The sequence below is a fragment of the Elgaria multicarinata genome, chromosome 5 (assembly GCF_023053635.1).
Source record: "Elgaria multicarinata webbii isolate HBS135686 ecotype San Diego chromosome 5, rElgMul1.1.pri, whole genome shotgun sequence".
NCBI classification, from domain to species: Eukaryota; Metazoa; Chordata; class Lepidosauria; order Squamata; family Anguidae; genus Elgaria; species Elgaria multicarinata.
In genome coordinates this window covers 56,327,970-56,350,187 of record NC_086175.1, presented here as the reverse complement: position 1 = coordinate 56,350,187, position 22,218 = coordinate 56,327,970, and the positions used below count along the sequence as shown (strand labels likewise).

Below are 22,218 nucleotides of genomic sequence, written 5' to 3'. Positions count from 1 at the left end.
AGCACAGAATGTTGCTCTTCCCAATATAGGATTTAAAGTCCTATAGATCCTGCCTTAGTCATGACTAAATTAAGTCCCATCAATTTCAGTGGGATTCCTCTAAGTGTGACTAATTTTGAATCCAATCAAATGGATGACTGTCTACTTACTAGGTATGCCTGCAAAAGGCCATCCCTTTCTTCTATAAAGGTGAATTACTTGTGTGGATAACCACAACAAATGTTCTAATGATACACTGTTTGTTTTTGGCAATCTAATCTTAAAGGATCCAAGAGTGTAACTTCAAACCTTGCTTCCTTCTCAAATACTAATACAAACTCTTGGCTTTGCTCTTCTCTGCAGGAGAGAGATAGTAGGTGTTGTGGAACCCTTGCCTCATGACGAGACATACTGTGATCCTGCAGCTCTCTTCCATGTAGCTAATGACTTCTCTTTTATAAGGTATGTTGGATGGTCCCCACCATTCCTTCTAACTTTTAGCCAATCTTACTCCAACGGTTACAACTCTTGCTGTTAAAAGGAATCTCTACCTTTATATTTCAAATAGCCTTATTATTGGAATACAGTGGGACCTGTTATAAAACGTTGCAGCGCACCCTCCCTCCAAACAGGCTCCAACCGTTCCAGCCAAGAAGGCTTTTAATGTTTGTTTTCCAACATTCTGTAGCTACCAGTGGAGGTCAGAGGCCTTGATTTCAGTGGGGCTCTAATCCATTCTGGATTTCTGTCGAAAACTGTCAGAACTCTAAAGGTGCTGAACCTATTTTGGGGATAGGGTTTAGAACCTGGGATAGCTTCTTTAGAGTTCTGCCTGCCTGGTTTGGACAGAAACCCAGAATGGATTTATTTATTTATTTATTTATTTACTGCATTTCTATACTGCCCAATAGCTGAACCTCTCCGGGCAGTTCATAAAAAGGATTCACATTTTTCTTTCATGTACAAGCACCATTAATTTCGCCATCTCCGCCAATTCCATCACCTTGAAGAGCCATTCTTCCATTGTTGGTACTTGTGTTTTTCCCCAATATTGCGCATATAGTAGTCTTGCCGCTGTCACCATATGTTGAAATAATAATCTTTTTTCTTTAAATTGAGCATCCCTGAGTCCAAGCAAAAACAATTCTGGTTTCATTTCTATGTTTATCTTTAATTTTTTTTCATTAATACATGTATTTTAATCCAGTATGCTTTTGCTCTTTTACAAGACCACCACGTATGTTAAAAGGTTCCTTCTTGTTCTTCACATTTCCAACAGTCCCCCAAACAACCACTATACATTTTCGTTAACTTTGATGGAGACATATACCATCTGTACATCATCTTATAATCCCCCCCCTTTAGTCTGGTACTTAATGTGTACTTTAAACCTTTTGTCCACATATTTTTCCGTAATTCAATTGGAATCTTATGCCCCACATTGTTTTCCCATCTGACCATACAGTCCTTCATTTGTTCTTTCTCCCCCTCCAGCTGTAATAACATTTTATATACTTTACCAATAAGATGTTCATCATTAGTACATAATACTTCTTCGAACAATGATTTTGAACCCTCCATTCCCCCCTCTTTTAAATCACTCTTAAACTTCTCCTGGATCTGTAGATACGAAAACCATTGACATATATGTCCTTCTTTTACCAACTCTTCTCTTGTTTTTAATTTGGTCTCTCCTTGGGTTGTCTCCAGGACATCCCTATATTTTAACCATTTGTGTCCACTCGATAGTTCTCTTCTGAAAAAGCTTCTTGAGCCGGCACCCACATTGGAAACTTCTGACATAATCTTGATTTGTATTTCTTCCATACATTCAAAATAGACCTTCTAATAAAATGTTTTTGCTTGGACTCAGGGATGCTCAATTTAAAGAAAAAAGATTATTATTTCAACATATGGTGACAGCGGCAAGACTACTATATGCGCAATATTGGGGAAAAACACAAGTACCAACAATGGAAGAATGGCTCTTCAAGGTGATGGAATTGGCGGAAATGGCGAAATTAATGGTGCTAGTACATGAAAGAAAAATGTGAATCCTTTTTATGAACTGCCCGGAGAGGTTCAGCTATTAAATAAATAAATCCATTTTGGGTTTCTGTGAGATATTTCTAGATTCATTTGGCAAGGTAAAAAATCAAGAATAAAAATTAAAATTCTACAAGATGCCAAAGAAAGAGGAGGTTTGCGATTACCCAATCTGAAATTGTACTTCTATGCATGTTGCTTGGTGTGGATGAAAGAATGGGTAGTGTTGGAGAACAGATGGCTATTAGAGTTGGAGGGGCATGATATAAGATTTGGGTGGCATGGATATTTGTGGTATGAGAAAGCAAAGGTCAATTCCACTCCACTCTATTTTATTTTAATTATCATTTTCTTTTCTCAACTTATATGCCAACCATGTTTCTCTTTGAAGCGGCGTTCAAACCATTGACATTACATGAGAAGAGCTTAAGATCCATTGTTTTGTTTATCTTTGCTTGGTCCTTCCCCTCCGTCAGCATCATTATCCTGCTCTACTTTAAGCTTTTCCACGAAATTTCTTGCTTTTTGTATGGAGTTCAACTTAACTCTCTCCTCCTTGTAGGTAAGTATCACTCCTTCTGGAAATTCACATCTGAATCTTATCTTTTTCTCGTTAAGAACCTTAGTTAGAAAAGCATAGTCTTTACGTTTATGAAAGATTGTCACTGGTATTTCCTTCAGTAGAATAACTTCTTTTCCGTGGATTTTTTATTTTATTTTCATAGTGGCACTGAAGAATTTTATCTCTCATCGTCTTTCTGATGAAGTGGACCAAAACATCTCCTGGCCATCCTCTTGTTTTTGCATATGCTTACACTACTTTCACTTCAGAAGCCTGTATCTTGTCACCAATCTCATTCATCTTCCGGTCTAGCAGATCATATATCTTCTGATACTGGTCTTCTTCCATTGCCCTTGGAGAATCCAAAAAGCCTCTCCGAACGCCCTGCAAAACATCACTGGGTAGCTGTTCCTCCATTTTCTTTTTGCCTGCAGACATCACTTCCAGCCTCTTGTACTGGAACTGGTGTATCTTTTTTGGCTCTTGCACCTTTACACATTTTACACTTCCTCCAAAAAATTTTGAACATCAATATAAGCATTTCTTTGCACCAACAACAGCAGGAAAGGCATATATATGGTAAAATACTGATAAAAAGTTAGTCATTTCTCAAATGGACAGCAGATGACGCTGTTGGATCAAAAATCAAGTTGGCTAACACAAGCAAAAAAAATCTTCTCTTCCCCGCCATCTTGATTTTAGCTTTTAACTTTGTTTTTGTTTTTTTAATCCAATCCTTTTTTCCTTAAAATGCCTGGACTGGAGCTTTCAACAAATCAGCTTCACTGCAAAGGTATCTAGGGTGACCATATTTTGGAAACCAAAAAGGAGGATAACATGGTCGCCCCCGAAGGGGGCGTGTCCAGTACCAAGGGGGCGTGCCCACCTGAACATAACCTTGGTCACATGTCTGATTTTACAGCACACATTTAAGACAAATCTGTTCTACATAACATCTTAATGTTAAAATCACTGAAATAAAGAACAAGTGAGAGATTCAGTGTATCTGAAATTAACTTCACTCACTCCTACTTTTGTAGGTTTTGCTGTACTTTGAAGCTTTTGCTATACTCTGTGTGTTACATTCTCCCCTTCCCTCAAATATCTTTTCTGACTGTATCTTCACTCATTGCAAGCTGCTGTTGTTGTTAACAGGGTTTGCTACTGGCCCCAGATCTGTTTCAAATTTGGTATGGCTAAAGCTCTACCTAAAAGCTATCATGGTGCCAACTTTCAGCTCTTTATCTTTAAAAATGACAGTTTAAAAATAATAATTTTAAAACCTCATTTTTTAAAAAAAAATCCTAAAAAATCAATGGATGAACAGATCTGTTTCAAATTTGGTGTGGCTAAAGCTCTACCTAAATCCTATCATGGTACAAAGTTTCATCTCTATAACTTTAAAAATTATGATTTTAAAAATAATAATTTTAAAACCTCAATTTTTAAAAAATTACTAAAAAATCAATGGATGAACAGATCTGTTTCAAATTTGGTATAACTAAAGCCCTTCCTAAGAGCTACCATTGTGCCAAGTTTCATGTCTTTATCTTAAAAAATGACGGTTATAAGCATTTTTGTTAATTCCCATTAGAGCTGCTCTTTAAAAAAAAATCCGGATTTCCCCTCCCCTCCCGATTTGCCATCAAAAATCCGGGCAAATCCGGTCATATGGTCACCCTAAAGGTATCAAATCTTCAATTCAGTTAACTTTTATACAGTTTGTACAGTTCAAATTAGCTTGTAAATCTACTTTTGGTTTCTTTCTCTGCTCTCCATCCATTCTCTTATCAGCCTATTAATCACCGTCCAAAATGAACCACTTCAAATGTCACTATTATTTTTCAATTAAGCTTAAACTAAAATTTATAGGCTTGCTGCCCTGTACCTTTAGAAGTTCCAGTAGATTACTTGAGGGATGTTTCTCTTGCACGCTGGCAACCCAAAGCCTGTCATCTGCCTTCCGACAGATAAACAAACTGAATTACCGTATTTCTTCGATTGTAAGACGCCATCGATTGTAAGACACACACTTATTTGAGTACCACTAACAGAAAAAAAAAACCCTAAGACACACCCGCGATTCTAAGACGCACCCTGTTTTTAGAGATGTTTATATGGGGGGGGGGGGAGTGCATCTTAGAATTGAAGAAATACAGTAGGTCATCCTTCCGCACACAAAAATTCCTCTTGCTCGACCCTCTTATATTCCAAGGGGATAAAGGTCTGGAAATATCTTCCCAGACTCAGTAAATCACTGTGTTATGCTGAAAGTTCCAAAGAGCCCTCAGACTAAATGTCAGGCAGCCATGCCTCAGGGGGGCTGGATCCTGAACATACTTAGTTTTCACTGGACAGGTTTTTGGTACTTTTGAAACTGTGGGGTTTCCCTTATGCACACCAATATCTGTGTCTCAGTGTGCCTGTTTTAGTCCTGACAGCAGTCAGCCACCTGAGTTCACTTTTAGAAGGCCTGGCATCTTTTCCCACTCCAGTGCCAATACACCACTCATTAAGCTCAGTGAGACTGTTATACAGACAATCATACCAGAAAAGCGTATAACCTGCAGGCAGACTTCTATTTTCAATCCTCATTCCTGTCCCCAAGCAGGGTGTTTCCACGGATAATCCATCTGCCATTTGAATCATGCCATTTGACCTCCGTTTGCATTTCCGTTCCTTCAGTATTGTCAATTGTTTGTGTCAGTTAAAAGCCCAAAGTGTTTGTATATTAGTGTGATTCGGTTGTGATCATGATGCATGGCTTTTATTCATTGTTTTGGACTTGAGGCTACCTTAACCATTCCAATGCGGTAAAGGGGTGTGTGTGAGAGAGAGAGGATCCCTCCTCCAACCAGGCTGGGAACCATGGCCCTTTGGCCCCTCCCTTCCCAGAATGCTCTCCTCCAATGACCATTCCACCCAGAATGACTTTTATGCAGGATGTTTTCTGTGGATGAGATCTATCCGATTCAGCCATCTGAATCAGATAGATCTCGTCCACATTCTTGTCCCAGGACTAAACTGACAGTGAAGCAACTGGATAGGACCAGTATTCTAATGTTGTTTCTATGATATTAGCATTTCGTCTCCCTTTAATAAAAAAACTGTTTTAAACACCTGGGCTTTCTCAGTATCATAACCAGTGATTTGGTTTTATCCTCCTTCGCTTAACTCTCTCTCTCTCTCTTTCTAGATATTACACAAGGACCATTTATCAATTCCAGTTCCATGAGGCACTTTGCAAAGCTGCTGGCCACACAGATATGCTTTACAAATGCGACATTTCTAATTCCTTAGTGGCTGGTGCCAAGTTGCGGTAATGAAATATTCGTTGCGCTGCATAAAATCTGAACCACCGTAGCAAAATGCATCCTTAGTACAACCTCATGTGCAAGTTGAAGTCCCGTCTGCCTTCACTTAAAAAATGTGGCTTCCACCTCTTCTTTGTTAAGTGAGGCCAGGGGAACTCAACTTCCAACAGAGAAATGGCAGGACATAAGAGGGCAGTCTAAACCTTCCCAGTCTTTCTATTGCAAACATAAGTCTGGAACCAGATGCCCCCCTTTCCCTCAACTACTGATCATTTCTTGTTTTCCCGTCTTTTGCAGCTTGACATGTCTATCCTTAAGGCTTAGGGCTGGCATTAATACATTATTTTTGGTCCTGCCTCTTTTGTTTCTAGCTCTGCTCACCTTTGGAAAATGTTGCCCAAGAGCTTCTCCAGAATAAAATGTGGCCCTCAAGCTGAAAGGGGTTCAACATCCTTATTCTAAAATCATGCAAAGTCAACAGAAAGTTTGGACCCCACGTTGAGATGAAACCAATGGAAGCTAGCCAAAGTGCTGAGCCTGTTTGGGAGATAGGGTTCACCACCTTGGATAGCTCCTTTAGAGCTCCAGCTGATTCTGACTGAAACCCAGAATGGATGCACAGTCCCACCGAAATGGGAGCCGCCAGCCTGTGCTGGGTGGAACAGCTGGACTTCCTTTTCCTGTTCAGTTGGGCCTCTTTGCACACTGCCCCCTAGTAGCTCCGGCACACCCACAAGTGTAATGCACTGTACGTGGGGCTGCCTTTGAAGAAGGCGTGGAAAGTGTTGGTGGGGGCGTAATGGTCAGATCATATCATGCCTATTCTTTGCCAGCTGCCCTAGTTACCAGGGTGTTTCTGAGCACAATTTAATGTGCTGGTTTTGACCTTTGAAGCCTTAAATGGTTTGGGGCCAAATTTCTTGAAGATGCCTTCACCCATATCAGCCTGTCCAAACTTTAATGTTAGCAGCAGAGGCCCTTTTCACTTTACCACAGTTGAGGGCAATTAGATGGGGCATGAACATGAGAAAGAGAGACATTTCGTCAGTGGCCCAAGACCTCTGGGATGCATTTCTTTTTGGGGGGGGGAGGGGAGGTGTCTGTCAGGCTTCATTATTACAGGTTTTTAGGAAGGCCAGGAGGACTGACGGGTTTACTCTGACATTCCACTGAGTCTGTTTTATTGGACTGCTCTGGGTTGTAGCTGCAATTGTGTTTGCTGTTTTATTACCGTATTTTGTATTACTATATGAAAATTATTGTTGTAAGCTGACCTGCGAGGGCCGCTGTCCTGAAAAGCAGCATAGAAATATTTTAAATCACATGAAAAATAAATTATGTGTTTGTTTTTAAATACAGGGACATGCTTGCCTTAGGGAGGTCAAAACCTTGGACCCAAGCTTTAGAAACTATGACAGGAGGAGAGATGAGGATGAACGCAACACCATTGCTTCACTACTTTGAGCCCTTGCTTTCGTGGCTTGAAAAGAACAACAAGGACAACAACAGACCTATTGGTTGGGATCCAGCCTGGGCTCCACGTAGGTGCTCGTTGTGTTCTGTAATATGAGTTATTGCCTTGTTTACCTTCTCTATTGATGCCTTTGTTTGATTCAATCTTCCCCAACCTGATGCTGTTGTGGTGGTCACTCTGATTTCAGTTGATGCAATTGATGTGTCCCTGCACATTGATATGTCTGTCCCAGGCAAATATGGCTGTTCTTTGGCTCACCAGATTTCCACAGCTCCCCCAATTTAGCATGCATTTGCAGTCTGAGCTTCTGTTTTCAAATAAATCAAATTTGGGCTTCAATTTGTACAAAGCAAATTGCTTTTTACAGAACTAAAAACAAAAAAAGCACCGGAAGTCCGTGATCTGGTCCAACTCTGTGCGGATTGCATTGGGCCTGCTCACAGGAAAGAGAGTCAAAGTCTGGGGTGTGTGTCTGAGCTGGCTAAAACTGGGTGAGCTTCACTCTCTGGAGGGATTCCTCCAACATCCCTGGTCCCTACCAGTGGTTGGCCTAAATGGAAGGAAAATAGATGCCGTGATGAGCCATGAATTGGGTTTCCCCCCCCCCCCCATCTGCCCTTTCTCCTCCTCTTTTTCCAAACATGCTTGCTTGCACAATGCATAAGACAAAAGTGGTGTTTTCCTTAATTGGCACAGAATGGGTACATCTTGCCTCCAGCATCCAAGTCAATGTGCTGGGATACACAAGCGGGGGTGGGGTGGCATGCTGTGGCACTCACACCCTGCTTGTGGGCTTCCCAGAGGCATCTTCTGGGGCACTGCATGAACAGAATGCTGGACCAGATAGGCCTTTGGTCTGATGCAGCAGGGTTCATCTTATGTTGTTATATGGTCACTGTTGACGGGGAAGCATAGGCAAGACATAGCCTAGGCATCCATCACCAGAATCAAACACATAACTATATCACTGTCACCATCACGGTGCTTTCGGGTTCATCACAGGCTATTGAAATACAGACCGCTTCCTCAGCATTCATTATGCAGCATGTTATGAAAATGAGTTTGAAATTCTGTAGTGAGATTTGTTTTTCCTTTCTTTTAAAATGTAGCTCTTGAGGAAGCAATCAAAGCCTGAAACAAGCACTGGGAGAAAACACAGTGAGTAGATTTATACAAGATGATCATATTTGCCCCCTAAAATAACATGAACATTTATTTATTTATTACGTTTTTAGACCGCCCAATAGCCGAAGCTCTATCTATGGGCGGTTCACAAAAATTAAAACCATAATAAAACAAAATATATACTATCTGTATAAGCCTATACAAATTGACTCTGAAGTAATCTCCACTATGTTCAGGCTTACGCCTCAATAAGAGGGTATAGAGTTGGCCCAGTGTTGGCTGGTGGCTCTGATGTCAGTGGGACGGTGAATCCAGTCTGCATTTCTGTCAGAACTCCAAAGGACCTATCCAAATGCTTCTGCACCTTAGCTAGCTCTTGTAGAGTTCTGAAGCCACCATCCTCCACTGGATTCAGACCTTAATGTGGACTTTTTAAAACCCTTTCCTCCCCAGGATGGGTCCAATCCAGATTGGGGGGCCTGCACATGTGATTTTAGGCCAAATGAGACATCACTTTAAATATGTGTCTGTCTTGGATGTGTTAATCAGCAAAACATGAACTGACCAAAGTCCTATGAATTCAAAAAGTGTGCATTTTGAAGTTCATTTTTCAAATGTATGCATGCTTGTTTCGGTCTGCAAATCACATTGCAAACTCTGAAATGTATGGACTTCGACTGCAGATTATATCTGAGTCCACGTTCAGTCCGGAAGGTGCAGACTCGACAAATCCTGATCAAAAGCAAACAAAATTATTTTTTTGTGCATACCTATTTGACAGTAGCAAAGGAGTATAATTCAGATCTTAAAAGATCCCTTAGCCTACCCCCGCACACCATGTGAAGGTCCTGATCCAGATTGGGTGCCCTGTGTCTACCTTACAGTGAAAATGGGAGCCGGGAGAGGAAGCTACAAGACACCCATTTAAAGTAATGTTGTTTTGGCCCTTATAGTGTAAAACAGTGATACACTAAAGCAGGCTGCATGGCATACAGCCTCCAGGGCTACTTTTGCAGCTCCTCTGCTGCCTCAGCCCAATTCATTGCTGCGGTGGTAGGGGCAAGGAACATGGCAATTTTTCAAGGGAAAAGGGTGCATGGGGAGCAGGCACCATCTTTGCAGGGAGATTCATGCTCCTGGAAGCCCACTTGGCAGAACACGATTCAGCTTGCAAACAAGACACACGCTCTCTGCGCCCCTGGTTTCTTTGCAAATTTGCCATGGCAGTTTCAGTAGTGGTGGCAGTTCTGACAGTGGCAGGGGGAACCCAGGGGAGTGGGCAATATGGCCACTGATCCTGCTAGAGTGCTGTTTTTCCTCTATAAATTGCAGGCATGGTGGTGGAGGACTGAATCTGGATTGAGTCCATACTGAGGATGAAAGGGTAAAATCCCCCTACACCATACTAGGGTGCCCATCCAGGCTGACCCTACTGTGCTTACTCTAAGTAAAGAGTAGCTGCTTGCTACAGCTTCTACAAAATGTCTGACTTGGCCCTGAAGTTGAGAAAGGGCAATTTGAAAGAGCTACCAAATTGTTAGCCTAAGAGCAATGAACTTTATTTAAAGGCCATAGAAATGTCAATTGTGGTTTTAAGCTCTCTTCTCCTAATGGTTTCCTTTTGGAGAAAGAGACTTTAAACATGGAAGAATGGAAACAGGAAGCAAGTGCCAAAAACAACGTACTGCAATGAGTGAAGAGTGCCAGCTAGTGGAGAGAGTGATTCTTGCATCATCTCCTTTCCCTCTTTCATAGCTTCATCCCACGTACCTGTTTCCCTCGAATTATCCCCTACAGCATTTAGTTGTTGTTGTTGTTGTTGTTGTTGTTGTTGCTGCTGCTGCTGCTGCTAGCTAAATCACACCCTGGGTGGCAGCGTTCCTAAGATCCTTTACATACCAGGAAATGGGTTTAAGGGGGGAAATGTAAAAAAATTAAAAAAACAATGGATGACCCAATCTGATTCAAACCTGGCATGCTTAAAGCTCTCCTTAATATCTATTACTGTGCCAATTTTGATGTCTTTAGCTTTAAAACTTACGCAGATGTAAGCATTTGTTTAATTTGAAGCTTAAAAGTATCAAATCCTGCTCCTGCGCCCCCAGTGGCCGCTCAGAAAACAACAAATGATTCACTCCAAAAGTAGTACCAAAATAGGTCGGGTCTTTTGGCTTTATAGCACAATTAAAGCAGGATGCATGGGAGTACTTCACAGTCAAAGCAGATTATAAACTGGAAAACTTCAGAGTCATTTGCACGCAATTTGCAGTGATTGCACAGTATAACTCTGGTGTGATAAAGCTCTCAGTATTCCACATGGCCAGCTAGGCCCCGATAATAGGGTGACCATATGAAAAAGGAGCTGTAGGAGCTATACTAGAGTGACCAGATACAAAAAGAGGGCAGGGCTCCTTCAGCTTTAACTGTTGTCATGAAGAAGAAATTTCACCAGGTGCTGCATGCATACAAATGACACCTGCTGAAATTCCCTTTGCTATACCACTGTTAAAGATACAGGAGCCTTGTCCTCCTTTCCATGTGGTCACTCTACCTAATAATAACAACTCAGATTCAAATTTATAGATTTTTTTAAAGGTGCAGCTCTAACATCCTACCTCTATAATAAATCCGAGTTTCCAGTTCCAGAAACAAGTATAGACTGTGTCTTAAGTCTGAATTCAGAAGATTAGCATTGAGGATGTGCTCTGAAGCAACTAGCAGGATAAATCATGCCTCGGTGGATCATGAAGCAAGCAGGCTACATTGGATTAGAATAGCAGAGGAAAAACTCACCAAGTCAGCTCCCAATCCTGCAGTCTACCATTTATATATTTCCCAATATCGCACCTGAAATCAATCAGGTTTCTGTGGGAGAAAGTTATGGGGGCTCTTGTTCAGGACTGTTGAAATGGGCCCAAAATGTTTCCCTGACAATGGCGACCTCAGTGTCAGGGAAAGGGGGCAGGTCCCTCACCTTCCACAAATGTCAAAATGGAAGTTATGGATGTGTGTGGAAGAACAGAGGAGGAGGAGGAGCAATACATCTGGGTGTGTCCTGCATTGCCTCTCCACCTGGCAGGCCATAATGGGCAGTACCCCGTGGAACCTTTGCTTGGGTGGCCCAAGCCCACTGGCCCCCTCCAGAAACAAGCACTTCTGCTCATTGCAGTGCTTTTCCAGAAGCACTACATCACGGTTGCCAGCGGTAGGGGCCACATGCATGCTCACTGGGGCCAGCAAGCTTAGGCCGCCCGTGCAATGGCTCCATTGTATATTACCCCACCCCCGCCCATGGGTGTATGTGCTACAAACAGGAAAGGATGGTATAACACACTAGAAGCCCGATCTGAGCAGCTGATATAGTAGGAAATAGGCATATATAATCATATTAATTGCCCATCATGGTGGGGCTGGGGCTGAGGAATAGAAGAGGGGAAGGCTGAGCTGATGTTGAAGTCATGATGTTTGCACAGTCAGAGCCTTAGGATGAAATGGAGGAGGAGGGTTTGCAGACATTCCAACTGGGTTCTACCAGGAGACGTGATGGTTTCAAGTTTCACCCTGGATCTGCCCCTAGGACTGCTAAGAACAAGAACGAAGCAAACAACAGTTGATGCCCCATGTTTGAAAATATAACATCCAGCTACTACTCAGAACTGTTCCCATCCTGGCAAATACAGAGGCTCCTGGATCAGTGGAAAACAAGTAGAGAGAAAACAAACAGTCTTTATTTTAACAAAGCTGGAGATAAAGTTTAGCAGTCTATACTAGGTTTTAAAAAAAATCAATGCAAGCCAAATTGGGTAGCTTTACCTAGTGGTGTGCAAGCACATGGGGGAATGACTTTGGCTGATTTCTAAGAGACGTGAAAATGAAGGTAGACATGTGAACAAGTTTTCTGGTGATGGGATTATGTAAAATCTGTGTTGCAATCAAGGAGAACCCCGCCCTGCCATCTATTTTTAGCAAATTTCTACATCCAGGAATTTCCAGCCGAACAGTATATTTTTTATGGCTGTTAATATTACCAATATACGGGGCTTGACTAAGGTTGTTACAGTACCTATTACGAGGTTGAAAAGGTGGTGCAGCGGACCTTTGAGTCTGTTATCTCCTCTAAGTCGCTGATTCTGCATCATATATGAGATGGGAGGAGTTTTAACGATGAATCAGTGGCCCTCAAGGCCAAAAAATAAATCTTGGAATAAACAGAGCAGAGATTGTTAATTTGCTCTTGCTAGTTCAGGATGCACTAACACAAGTCATGTTTGTTTGTTTGCTTGGTGGATGTGGGAGAATCAGTAAAAGGATCACTGCTTTCGTTATAATTGTATCAAAGATCAGGTAGCCCAGGAAATGGTGTCAAACAAATTGCGTTAAAGACATGGTGGTCTTTATTACTTGCAAAATAAACAAATGTTTACAACGAATGTGTACTTGTGACAGAAATAGTAAATAAACCCCTTTTTTGTTAACATTGAGAGGAAGAGGGTTGTGATAAACCACAAGTCCGTCTAATCCAGCATCCTGTTTCAAGCGTGGTGGCCAGTTAAATGCCCCTAACAGCTCACATAACAGGGTATGAAAGCAACAGCTCTGACTGAATGTTTGCCCCCAGCATCTGGTACTCAGAGAGATACAAAAAGAAGATTCTATTTAGCTAAGAATTGTGACATGTTAAAGAACTCTGCAATGATAAAGCAGAAGGAATGTATTTTTGTCTGGTAGCATGATTTCAGAGGAGGCCAAATGTCCCCGCTTGCCAGCGGGTCCTTTTGTGCGGATCATGGGGTGAGGCTGTCTTCCTCTCTTGGATCCAATCAGCTGCACCCCTTGGCATCCTGAGGACTGGCCCTTGGGTCGGACCCAAGGGAAAGGCTCTTGTGTTTGGTCTGCTCTTGGGCTATAATTTTCAGGGCAGCATTTTCTAGGGGTATCACAGATGGTTATATCTGCATAAATTTGCTTTGAGTACAAATCATAGTACTCAATGTAAATATGCATTAGGGCATATTTCCTTGTTTGAAATGATATGCACACATGTCACAGCAGCAGCAGCCTCTTAGAAGAGGCATTCTCTCCCTTGGGAGAGCAAACAAAGGAATGCCTCTCCTAGGACACTCTTCTATGATGCCACCGGCAGTTTTTAAAGTATTTGCATTTTAAAAAATAGTCAGCTGCATCATTACTCATGGTCAACCTTTTCATCAATCACAAGGTTTTAATCAATTAATCTAACTAAGCAGTTGACAAGACATTGCTGCCCTAGTATTTCCCCTTTATTTTCTTCTTTTACTATTTGCTATGTTGAGCGGTTACCCATGGAGAAGTCAGATGCAACCCTGGGGCAGAAATTCGGTGTATCACACTGCGGGAAACCTTAGTGAAGTTTGTTCTTCAAAGATTCTATTAGTTGTAATGTTGGGTCCAAATTTCCCTCCTTCTGAGGATGACTTTTAACTTTGCTTTCTTCATTGTACAAGCCTTACATCTCTCCCATCATACTCTAGGAGGAGAACTATATGTTCAGGGCTGGCTTGTGCTACATCCCTTTCTGGGTTATACCATTTCAGAGTGGGAGAGGAGGATTGCTTGTTGGTATATTTCCCTTACCAGGAGGACGGGACCTAGCCTTTCTCTCAGCATGCTAATTTTATATGTGTGGAGGGGTTGCTTTGGTGACAGAACCATCTAATATGTCATTTTCTCCTCCCAACCTGCAATCTCAATTAGTATAGTCCAGAAAGGGCTGTGCATCCCATGCATAGTTTGTCTCCAAACTGAGTTTAGGCAGGTTGAAATAATTCTTGTTTCATGTTTCTCGGGTCATGCATTCCGTTGACAACCACAACTTTATTCTCTCCTCTTTTCAGATACAACAGGCAGCCTGAAGAAACAGGAGGTTTAGAAGAGAAATGTGGAACTGTCATAACAATTTGTGCGAACTGCCCAGAGAGCTTCAGCTATTGGGCGGTATAAAAATGAAATAATAAATCAATAAATGGAAAATGGAATTCCCTGTGATTCCTTAGATTTAAAAGCTGGCCAGATTCATGGAGTCTACGCAGCAGATGATGACGAACGGTTCACACCCTTAGGAATTGTCTCTCAGGCAGGATCTACACTGCTGCTTTAAAACGGTTTATAACAGTAGTGACAACTGTTGTGGCCCAGGGCACACTCTCCATACAGTTTTCAAATTGTTTTCAAAGTGTCATGTTCTGCTTGGTGTAGATCTGGCCTCAGTCTCTTTGTGAGACTCTGCCCTTGTCTTATCTAGCTATTCATGCTAATTATCAAAGAAGAAAAGAAATGTCTGTACTTTGACTTTTCCTTTGGGCACTAACTTCAATAAGCATGCTCATATACACACACACACCCAGATTCAGTCATTATCAAAATGTTCTCCGTGGAAAGGTCAACTATAACTCCCTCTGTTAAATGTTCTTTGGATGTACCAGAGATATTAGGCCAAATGCTATTTTGCTGTAGGTGCCTTGCGCTTTGTTATTATTTAATTATCCTTTATTTTATTTTACGGGCTGTGGGGGGTAGGGAGAGTGTGAATTGCTTTCTTCCAATATACTCACTAGCAATCCGGTTGTTGAAGTACAACTGCCACAGAATTACACTTCATTGGGGTCTGTGAGAAGTAGTTGATGTGAGAAGTAACTGATATGTTGCACTTAGGCTGTGTTTATAGAACTTCTACTCATGTGGGTTCTATGGGGCTTAATTAGAATAAACTTGCAAAAAAAAAAACTTGAACAAACTATGTTTTTAGTAAACATCAATTTACAGAAACATGCCACAATTTGTCCTTCTGTGTCCTATATATATATATATGGATAGCCCAGTCCCACATGGTTCTGTATCTCCAGGCGCTGAGTATTTTGTAAGTCCCTTTTGTAGAGTTTTCTTAACTTTAATTTCACAGGACAATCCCCAATCAGTAACTCGACATTGTAGTTCAAAGTATTAGCTTGCAATAATATAATTAGGACAAATATCAAGGATGCAAAAACTGATTCCCCATCCCCTACTGTACACAATTAACAGTTCAATTTACCTTGTACAAAGTGATTAGCCCCCATAATTCTAACTTTCAGCTTTCAGCAGAACAACTGATTATTATTATTATTAGTTGTTTCTCCTCTAGACCTCCCTCTGAGTGAGGGCTCCGCCCAAGGAACTAATCCATGTACTCCATAGGGCTTATATTTACACATAGCTTTTCAGAGGGCTATAGTAGTGCATTTTTCACACCTCCCTTCTTTAATCTCCCACCATGGTCTCTGTTCAAACTAGTTTTTCACATTTTTGTAGAGCTTTGAGTAGTAATGGACAGGGATGAGTGAGGGGAACCAGTTTTCTGGTCCCAGTACTGCTGCAATAGACCAGGGTCTATTTTGGTGTATCTGTTATGAGCACCAATTGGATAGCACTCAGAGGGTCAGCAGATGGAGATAGATTGAGGTATTCAAAAAAGGAATCACAGGGAGCAAGAGGAAACACTGACATCTGGGTACCAATGGTCACAAGAAATAAGGAGAGGGAAAGCATGGTCAATAGCAGCCTGTATGTATGGGCTCCTCAAACAATTTCCTTGTATCTCTGCCCCTTTTTCAATTCAAGAACCATAAAACAAGCATGGTCCTCATAATATGGAGATTTGTTGTAGACTTCTTACACTAAGAAATGGTCTAGAATGACTTTCTATCACTCAGAAGTGAGACTAATGCATACCAAAAGAAATAAAATAGCCCACTGCTATTTTTTTATTTTTTATCTTGAACATAGATGTTAAATTGCTTAGGCCATAGTGCCTTACTTGGCCTCCAATAATAAACATGCTTATTTGATAGTTAATCATAGTTATTTCAGTTGGATTCACCTTCAAATAGATGTTCTTAAGATTGCATTCTTAATGCACAGTCCTATGTATGTCTACTCAGAAACAAGACCCTTTGATGCTCTCCCAGGGAAGTGTATATAGATTGCAGCCTTAGAATTATAAAGGGTCTATAATTAACTATTTGCTCTTCAACAGGTCAGGAGCCACTACATGCTGGGCTAAAGATGGGTGGAAACCAAAATCAAAAAGAGACAGCTGCACTGGTTGCGTTCCCAACACGTTTCGACACAGGTCTTTATCAAGGGAACTGGAGAATACGGACTATAAAATACATGGTAAATGATATATAAAATATACACCAGAATATTTAATATACAATTTCACATATTTCCAAAAAAATGTCATGAATTCTCTGATTAAAAACTTTTAGAACATGCTAAACAATCCTAAAAATAATGTTAAAGTTCTCTACACATAAATCCATGAGTTTTATAATGGGACAAAAGAGCTCAAAATGGTCACCAGCATACATTGCAGCCCACCACTGGTTAAATAAATATGGTGGGCTGCTTGATCATGCGAACCATCCCAGTGAGTTGAGTAGAGCCATGCAGAGATGCAGAAGGAAAGTCATTCATGTGACCCTTCGCTTAATGTGATCTCTCTAAATCAGAATCAACATGTGTGTAAATACCAGTCATTTGGGGAAAACAGCAGGAGAGGATTACTGCCCCCCTGTCCTGCTTATGTCACCTGGTTGGTCAGTGTGGGAAACAGGATGCTTGTTTAGCTAGGCCTTTGAGCTGATCCAGTAGAGTTCTTATGTTCTTAGGATTCACTGTGCACCTTCTTGCATCTGCCATGCATCTATCTGCATTTACACTGTCACCAGTCAGCCCAAAGGAAACGTAATTCCATCCCAAATGATCAGGTCACAGTTGATGGAATGGTCTCTGCTGCCTGAGTTTCTGGAGAGCTCCTGCCAGTCAGAGCAGGTTCAGCTAGATGGACCAATGGTCTGACCTGGCATAAGGCAGCTTCATCAGCATTGTAAGTGTGCAGTAAATGTAGGCACCAGCTAGATGTGTAGTGATTCTATTTTTATTGTGTCATCAATGTAAATAATGATGTTCAAAGTAACCTAAACAAAAGAGCTCTTCTCCAAGAAGCTTGCAGTCCCAATATCAACAGAGAGGAGAAAAGGAAGGGAAAGGAAAGGAACGCATATCAGGGCACGAGTGTGCACAGATTCAGTTACATGTGCTTAAAATAAGAGGGGGAGTAAAGAAAGAATTTAAACTGAAGTCTACCAGGTAATCACTGCAGTGTATAGCCGTTCTCTGGACAAATCTTTTCAATATGTCCATGTGGTTGTATGAATTGGTCCCCAGTGGTTCCATTGATTGCAGAAGAAAGTATTTTCAGGAAAGTTGCCTTAGGATTGCAGCCTAAAATTGGCTGACATCACAAAGGGACATTTGTAAGATTTCCCACAACAATAAGGTCCTTAATGAGTACTTAACTGGGACATTTGCACTGACTAAGAGCTGTTCCACATAAGGCTCTTAATCTATTTATCTGCTTTTGGTTTCATCGCAGAATTGGGATCCGAGCACTACACAAAGATTGGATCTCATACATGACCTCTAGGTGGCACTGTGATATAGCAGAATAGCTCAAGTACACAAGTTAAAATAGTGTTTTCTTTCACTTTCTTTAAATAAAGCCACATTTTTGCTGCTCTAAAAAACTCGCCAAAAGTGCTGTTTAAAAACAGAAGTGAAACTGGAGTTTCACAATGTCATCTAAAGAACCTGCAAACAACTGTGAGTAAGAAATCACAAGTGCACAATAAATGCCATGCTGAATGAGGCATGTTGGGAGTTGTAGTCCAGGACATATGAAGGGTATCAAGTTAAGTTTTATATGTTTTAATTAATTATATGTATTTTATTGTGTTTTGCATTTGTGTTGTAACCCGCTTCAATCCAGGCAGGATATAATATATATATATATATATATATATATATATATATATATATATATATTAAGGAAGGCTAAGCTGACAGTTTGAAAAATAACCAGGGGGAGAATCTGCCTTGTGGATAAGTGGTATAGTACAATTTGTACAATTCGCCTCAGGCACCAGCTCTGGTCTGAAAAGCTTCTTCAGAAGTGTCCTCTGAGTCTGGAAAGGTTGCCCCTTTCAGAGCTCTGACGACTTCAGCAACCTGATGTCTTTCAGCCAACTGTCTCCAACTGTCAACCACTTGTATAGTACAACCACTTGTATAGTACAAGTGGTATAGTACAGATCAGTGGTATAGTACAATTTGGATTGTTCAAAGGGTCAACAAATTTGATTCCTGGTTAGAAGATCCATAAAGAACATTTTCTTCTCCCAGGCATTTAGCAATTCGTAATTAGCCTGGTTTGTTTTTGTGGTTTTAAATTGTATGTTTTTGTGATTTAAAAATTTTCTATATTGTTTTTAAGTGTTTTTATCTTATGTAAACCGCCCAGAGAGCCTTGGCTATGGGTGTCATGTCTAACGCTACTGACCCTGTCTTGGGAGAATATGTTTCAATAATCAATCAGAATCAGATTCAGAACTAGAAGATGCAGTGCCAGACACCAGCCAGCCTGTACCAGTGGGGGAGGAAGCTCTCACAGGCAATTCCCCAGCTGGAAGTCACCCCTCTCCAGAGCTTATCTCCTCAAGGCCAAATCCTACACACTCAGTGGGAAGTGAGTTTTCTTCCGGAGGTGAGCATCCCAACAAGCTAGCTGATGTGAGGGTCCGCCAGAAGCTCAAACGCATGACGTGGAAGGAAAGCTTGAGAAAGTCAGTTCGATTACGTCAGAACCTGCCTCTGCACCTGGCTCCCTGGAGTTATGGGTGTTTGGGAAGTGGTTTCCTATCCTTCTTGAGCTGACAATTGTCTTGCTTAGTTTGCATAGTTTTGCCTAGGGGGACGTTTCCAAGAGGTTAGACTCGCTTCAGGTAGAAGAGACGTTTGTTGCTTAATAAAAGCTTTGTGGATTACTTAGCAAGCCTCGTCATTTGCCTCCCATCGAAAGCAGGAGTTTTCTGAGAAACACGACAATGGGGCGGTATGCAAATGTAATAAATGATGATGATGATGATGATGATGATGATAATTCAGAGGTTGTGGCTAGATGTTTTTTACATCTGCTAGTAGAGGTCAGTTGATGGTTGACAGTTGGAGACAGTTGGCTGAAAGACATCAGGTTGCTGAAGTCGTCAGAACTCTGAAAGGGGTAACCTTTCCAGACTAAGAGGACACTTCTGAAGAAGCTTTTCAGACCAGAGCTGGTGCCTGAGGCGAGCAGGAAGTTGTGAGGTTGTTGGTGAAGCTTCAAGCAGGCAGCAGAACCCAGTACTAGAAGGTTTCAGGAAAAATCCTGACCCAAGGGAATATCAGCAAGTAGTTTATTTATTTATTTATTTATTACATTTTTATACCGCCCAATAGCCGAAGCTCTCTGGGCGGGTCACAAAAATTAAAACCAAAATAAAACAACCAACAGGTTAAAAACACAAATACAAAATACAGTATAAAAAGCACAACCAGGATAAAACCACGCAGCAAAATTGATATAAGTTTAAAATACAGAGTTAGAACAGTAAAATTTAAATTTAAGTTAAAATTAAGTGTTAAAATACTGAGAGAATAAAAAGGTCTTCAGCTGGCGATGAAAAGAGTACAGTGTAGGCTCCAGGCAGGCCTCTCTGGGGAGCTCATTCCACAGCCGGGGTGCCACAGCGGAGAAAGCCCTCCTCCTAGTAGCCACCTGCCTCACTTCCTTTGGCAGGGGCTCACGGAGAAAGTCCCCTGTGGATGATCTTAAGGTCCGGGCAGGTACATATGGGAGGAGGCATTCCTTCAAATAACCTGGCCCCAAACTGTTTAGGGCTTTGAATGTCAATACCAGCACTTTGAATCGGGCCTGGACCTGGACTGGCAGCCAATGAAGTTGTAAAAGGACTGGCGTAATATGTTCTCGCCGGCCAGTCCCTGTTAGTAAACAGGCTGCCCTGTTTTGTACCAGCTGAAGCTTCCAGACTGTTTTGAAAGGCAGCCCCACATATAATGCATTGCAGTAATCCAAACGAGAGGTTATCAGATCATGGATAACTGTAGCTAGGCTATCTCTGTCCAGATAAGGGCATAGTTGGTATATCAACCTAAGCTGATAAAAGGTGTTCTTTGCCACTGAGTTCACCTGTGCCTCAAGTGACAGTTCTGGATCCAAGAGCACCCCCAAACTATGGACCCGATCCTTTAGGGAGAGTGCAACCCTGTCCAGGACAGGGCAAACATCACCTTGCCGGACAGATGAACCACCCACTAACAGTACCTCTGTCTTGTCTGGATTGAGTCTCAGTCTGTTAGCCCTCTTCCAGTCCATTACCATGCCCAGGCACTGGTTCAGAAGAGCCACTGCCTCACCTAGGTTTGATGAAAAGGAAAGGTAGAGCTGGGTATCATCTGCATATTGATGACACCTCAGGCCACATCTCCGGATAACCTCCCCCAGCAGCTTCATGTATATGTTAAACAGCATAGGGGATAAAATAGAGTCCTGTAGAACCCCATGGCTTAGGAGCTATGGCACAGAGCAATAATCCCCCAGCACCACCTTCTGGAATCGGCCATCCAAGTAGGAGCGGAACCATTGCAACGCAGTACCTCCAACTCCCAGCTCAGACAACCTATCCAGAAGGATACCATGGTCGATGGTATCGAAAGCCGCTGAGAGGTCCAGGAGAACCAACAGGGTCACACTCCCCCTGTCTCTCTCCTGGCAAAGGTCATTCCACAGGGCAACCAAGGCAGTTTCCGTTCCAAAACCAGGCCTGAAGCCCGATTGAAATGGATCTAGATCATCCGTTTCATTCAAGAGTGCCTGGAGTTGTCCTGCAACCACCCGCTCAAGCACCTTGCCCAGGAAGGGGATGTTCGCCACCAGCCTATAGTTTTTAACATCATCCAGGTCCGGCTTTTTCAGGAGTGGTCTAATTACCGCCTCTTTTAAAGAGGTCGGCACCACTCCCTCTCTCAAGGAGGCATTTACAACCTCCTGGACCCAGCCAGCGATCCCCTCCTTAGTTGATGTAATAAGCCATGAAGGGCAAGGGTCAAGCACACAGGTGGTGAACCGGACTTGGCCAAGCACCTTGTCCACATCCTCAGGCCTCAATAACTGAAATTCATCCAATAAAACTGGCCCAGACGGCACTCTGAACATCTCTATTAGTGGAACTGCATTAAGTGTGGTGTCCAACTCAAGACGAATCTGAGCGACTTTATCTTCAAAGTGCCATGCAAACTCGTCACAGCATGCTACCAAGGGTTCAACCATCTCATGCCCTGGCCCAGAGTGTAACAGGCTGCGAACCACCCGGAAAACCTCCGCTGGATGACACTGAGAAGATGCAATGCTGGTGGAAAAGAACTGTCTCTTTGCTACCCTCACCGCCACAGAGTAGGCTCGATAGTGAGCTCTAACCTGTATTCGATCAGACTCAGCATAAGTTTTCCTCCACCTAAGTTCTAGCTGTCTTCCCTCTTGCTTCATTGCCCTCAGCTCAACCAAGGTGTTGACTGGGCTCTACTCAGAGGGAGAAGACGCTTGGGCGCAATCATGTCAACCGCCCGAGTCATCTCTGCATTCCACAGAGCGACCTGGCTTCGACAGTTCCTGAAACATTTTAATTATCTGAGTAGCCAAAAGCAGCAAGAAGAACTTGAGGCTCGGAAAATAGTTGCACAGGCATCTGTTCCCAGTTGTAAAGGTGAAGATAAAAGAAATTTTGTTTGAGGAAAAACATATTGAG

General features: G+C 42.0%; 1 protein-coding gene across 1 annotated transcript in view; it reads left to right on the top strand.

Moving 5' to 3' along the window:
* ACE2 (angiotensin converting enzyme 2) overlaps nucleotides 1-22,218 on the top strand; it is a 74,841-nt gene that overhangs the window by 18,630 nt on the left and 33,993 nt on the right. Inside the window, exons 11-15 of the mRNA XM_063127681.1 lie at nucleotides 343-441; nucleotides 5,784-5,906; nucleotides 7,261-7,442; nucleotides 16,551-16,690; nucleotides 18,566-18,627. Coding sequence (XP_062983751.1) covers nucleotides 343-441; nucleotides 5,784-5,906; nucleotides 7,261-7,442; nucleotides 16,551-16,690; nucleotides 18,566-18,627 — 606 coding nt within the window. The remainder of the gene's footprint in view (nucleotides 1-342; nucleotides 442-5,783; nucleotides 5,907-7,260; nucleotides 7,443-16,550; nucleotides 16,691-18,565; nucleotides 18,628-22,218) is intronic.